General features: G+C 49.8%; 1 protein-coding gene across 1 annotated transcript; it reads right to left on the reverse strand.

Moving 5' to 3' along the window:
• Nucleotides 1-1,095: 1,095 nt before the first annotated feature.
• On the reverse strand, nt 1,096-3,552 carry LOC147638537 (uncharacterized). The gene has a single exon (XM_086798448.1). The coding sequence runs from the start codon at nt 3,390-3,392 to the stop codon at nt 1,494-1,496; it is 1,899 nt and encodes a 632-aa protein (XP_086654574.1). The 5' UTR covers nt 3,393-3,552; the 3' UTR covers nt 1,096-1,493.
• Nucleotides 3,553-4,355: the final 803 nt, after the last annotated feature.

The following is a 4,355-nucleotide window of genomic DNA, read 5'->3' on the forward strand; positions in this document are numbered from 1 at the left end:
TTGTGGAAGACTCCCATATCTACTCAAAGGGTAGATGGCAAGGTCTAGGATGGCAGGACAAATTGGTCTCTTATGCCCCTCTTAAAATCACAGGTTCTCCCTTTTGTAGAATGCTTTGCAGTAAATGGAAAGAGGCTCTGGGGTTGATGGCATGGGAAGGATGTTGTAGAGCTTCAGAAAATTCTCTATTAAGCTTGGGGATATGGTGGACTTACAAATTTAATCCTTTAGCCCTTCAGGATCCTAGATTAGCTAAGAACTTGACCAATAATGGGTTAAGTAGGCGATCTGATTGTTGGGATGGGATTTCAGTGGGGTGGAAAGAGCCTGAACAGCTAGAAGAGGAATTAGGATTGTCTCCCAAGGAGGGGCAGTTAGTCAAACAGGTACTGGAACAAAAGGTCATGTATAAATGTATATACATGTGTTGGTCTATTTACTATGTGAATAAGTTGAATAAAGAAGACGATGCAGATGATTCAGGCTTTGTAAGCGGGCATAGTTTGATTCCTATTCCTTCTAGGGAGACTTTCATACATACTGGGCTAAGCCTAACAGGTTTTCTCTATGTTTTCATGACATCATAGGATTATATCTGAAGCCAAAATCAATGAAATTTGAGCCAATGACCAAAAGGTGGTACCTCAAAGAGAAGCAGATTGTTTACACATATGAACCAACCAACAGTGCAAATTTAGACTAAGAAAGGTGAAGTTTTGGAGAAGTAGTCTCCTGTTGCACAACTGAAGCCATGATTGAGGCTTGAATTTAGTTACGGTATCAGATCTCTTGGGGGCAATCTTCTTTTGTATTAGAAGATGACATATGGTTTTTAATTTGTGATTTGCTGAAAATGGTCTGAATGTAATATTGTGAAGCTGGATGTAAAGATGTAATGTAATGAGAAGGGCTACCTTGTTACTTTAGCCTTCTATCGAGGGTTCAAAGTTTTTCTTCAATTCTCTTGACGACCAAATGCCCCTCAGGGCAGCTTGCAAAAATGAACCCTGGGTCACCCAACAAGTTGAACGATTACTCATCTACTCCAATTGCTTTGGAGTAAGGACGTGAGTACATACGTGAAAAGAAGTATGTATATACAAGTTTCACCAATAAACCACTCAATGTCTACACTCATCAGTTCTGCCTTGGACAATATGCACGTAGCATATTGGAAAAAAGCACGGAGGGACACCACCAAGCAACTGGGGGACAGGGGACAGTGGGCACAACTCAAAAACGGAGGTACAAAAAAGGAAGGGCAATCATGCTTGCAAGTTGCAATGAGGTCAATCCAGACCACTTAGCAGACTACGTACTCTCATCTCAGTCTGCATGAGTTCTGTTAGCTTTCATCAAGGCCAGAAACATGTTGATATCAAGAGCCCATCAAGCTAATCAAGTACTATTAAGAATTAATCAAGAAGGAATTAAGCCCACAGAGCCATTCTACATGCCTGGATGGATACCCACCGGCCCCCTTCATCACAGGCTCATAGGTCCAGGGCTCGATTCCCGATCCATGCGGCAGCTCTGCTGCTGTGGGACTTCATCAAGCTTTCAAATATCTGCGCTCGGAGGCCTCTTCCGGACTCCACGCGCTCCAACTTGGGTTCAGAAGCCTCTGTGTCATCATCAAAATAGTAAAAATTTGGGTCTTCACTTCTGAAGCCCATCTTGATGGGAGTGGCTGGAACACTTTGTGAAGCTCGTCTGAGGGGCGACAGGCCAGAGCTGGAAAACTTGGGCTGCTGCTCCACGGAACCTGCCATGGAAGAAGCCGGCGCTGCTCTGGCTTGCAGCCACAGAGGCTCTTGCTGTGTCAAATCCGTGTGATTCAGAAGGCAAAACAGGTCTTCCATCTGTTGCACAGACGAAGTGGGTGATGAAAATGCCGAGAATGATCTGTCCCGAGTCGGTGGAATTGCAAGGGAGAGGGACGAATTGAACCTATCTAATAAGTGCCTGCGGTGAGCAGGCACTGACGAGAAAGATGCTAGGTTATGGCCGGCATGCAAAGATTGCCCACCATAAGACGGGTGCAATTGGGCATAGGAAAGGCCCCTTGTTGACCATTTATTGATGGGCGATTCGGGCGGAGACTGCGATGGGGAAAGAGGTGGGGAGAGGGACACAGGCGAAATACCAGAGAAACTTGACTTGGGCGTAGCCACAGAGGGCGAGGAGCTGAATCCGTGAGCCCTATTACTGCTCACAGAAGCTGACAGAATTCGGTTGAAGCAAGCTTCATTCTGCAGAGAACTAGCGTGCAAAGCAACAGCTTCGGCCGGAGGTTCCACGGCAGAATTACGCAGAGGAGAAGAAGACAGAGGTGGCCCAGAAGCGGGAAAGGCTTCAGGTGGAGCTTCCATGGAGGAAAAGCGCAGGGAAGACGAAGACAGAGATTGCCCAGAAACGGGAAAAGCTTCAGCCGTAGCTGCTTCCACGACGGGAAAGTGCAGACAAGATGACGAAGCCGGAGATGCAGTGGCGATAACAGAAATTTCCAGCGGAGATTCCATGGGGGAGAAATGCGGCGAAGAAGTCGATGGAGATGCTAGTGGCGACGCCGGCGAGAGGACGCGGAGCTGTTCCGGAGTGTGCGCAAAGAAGCAGACTCTCCGACGGCAGCACCGGCCGTCTTTGCACGGCTGAGTCCTGTAACGTTCCGGATGTAGCCAGCATTCGAAGACGCCATGAGCAAACTCGCAAGCGTCGCCCTTCTTGCAACCGCCCTTCCGGAAATCGGCGCAGGCAGTGCCGGAGTAGTGGAACCGACGAGGATCCCTCCGACGGGCCTTCTCGCCCGGATGAGCGAACGGACACTCCGTCCAGTCGTGACTCCTTCCCCTCAGGCACAGCCTTACCTTGAACTCGTACATCCGGAATTCGTCCCCGGAGTAGATGTCCATCATCGCCCACTCCGCCGCCGGATCCTCCTCTTCTTCTCCTCCGCCCCCGCTTTCGAAATTCGACGGCAGAAACTTCTGCAGCGTCGCCTCCGTTAGTGTCGGCGTCCCAGCATTGCCCCATCGCCCGCTCCAAACTGGCGAAAATTGCAGAGCTAACGACGGCTCCGACAAACCTCCGTCGTCTCCTTGGCATTTCAGCAGGTCCGACGTCGGCTTTACATCGACCGCGTGGCCTGGTCCCCCGCGATGGTAAGATAACGGTGACAGCTGCGACAAAGTACGGGAGAGCTCTTCATCGAAAGAACCTGCCGGAATAGTTCGGGCCAGCACTGGAATGTAGTGCCGGAAAGGCGATTGCGCAGGCAAGGGCTGCTGGAAGGGGGCGGAGAGAGGGCTGCCGCAAAAGAACGGTGAAGGAGGAGGCAAGCGATTGGCCCTCTTGAAAGGGTCAAGTTGGTCGTCGACAAGAACACCCGGCATGGTGTGGGCAAGATGAGCGACGGAGAAGGCGACGGAGGGATAATCTATGACGGCTACAAAGGCTGATCATTTACAGGAAGGACCTCAAGGAAGAGAGACGAAGGCAATACCTCGACGGGTAAATGAACGGGATGGCAAAAGTCAGGAGGAACGTTGGGGTGAGTTTGTTGCTTGGGTTGAGTTTGTTGCTTCTTATAAACTGCTCCGGCGCCCGGCGACAACCGGTTGTCTTACCGGGTACCGCTGGCGTGGCCCACTTGTCCACGTGTCGATTCCTCTCTTGTAGTTATCTTTAATTGAATAATCACCGCGTTCATCCATGATTGCAATTTGCCACCAAAAAACACACAACACAGCGTGGGGTCCATGAGTTGCCGACTACACGGAAAATCTTGTCCGGGCCCTACTAGGCCCATGCTTCTGTAGATACTTTTTTGCTCACCTTGCCAAATTTGGCTGCACGCAGTACTCGAACAAATAAAATTTTTATCGCAGGTAGCTTTTTTGAATATGCAAAAAAATCTTTTCTGTATTTAGTTAAATACAAACACAGAAGAATCCTAAGGTTTTTTTCCAAGGGTTCTTGTGAAGGCAGCATATCTTTATATATATAGAAGGTGCATCGTCTCCTCTCGCACTCTAGGGGTGGTTTAGACGTGTGGATGCCGCAAAGGAGGATGCATGTGGCAAGGAGGGGCCGTCTGTCTCAGCTGAGGCGGAGGGAGGGGCCATAAGGGAAGGAGGACGGGATGAAAGTATCGCTCTATCTCTGTGCACGACTGAGGGGAGCCATGCTAGGGACATGGGTGGTGAGAAAGGGAGGAGGAGGGAGGGACCTCATCATAGTGGGGTAGAGTCCTTGAGCACAGGCGTAACAAGTCATGGGCTGTGTTGATGAAGTAGTAATTAATCGAGGCTACCTTAGTTATGCCTTCAGAGGTTGTCTTCCTTGCGGTGCAGGGA

The sequence above is a fragment of the Cibotium barometz genome, chromosome 5, assembly GCF_041138505.1.
Source record: "Cibotium barometz isolate CiBa-2024 chromosome 5, ASM4113850v1, whole genome shotgun sequence".
Classification (NCBI taxonomy): domain Eukaryota; kingdom Viridiplantae; phylum Streptophyta; class Polypodiopsida; order Cyatheales; family Cibotiaceae; genus Cibotium; species Cibotium barometz.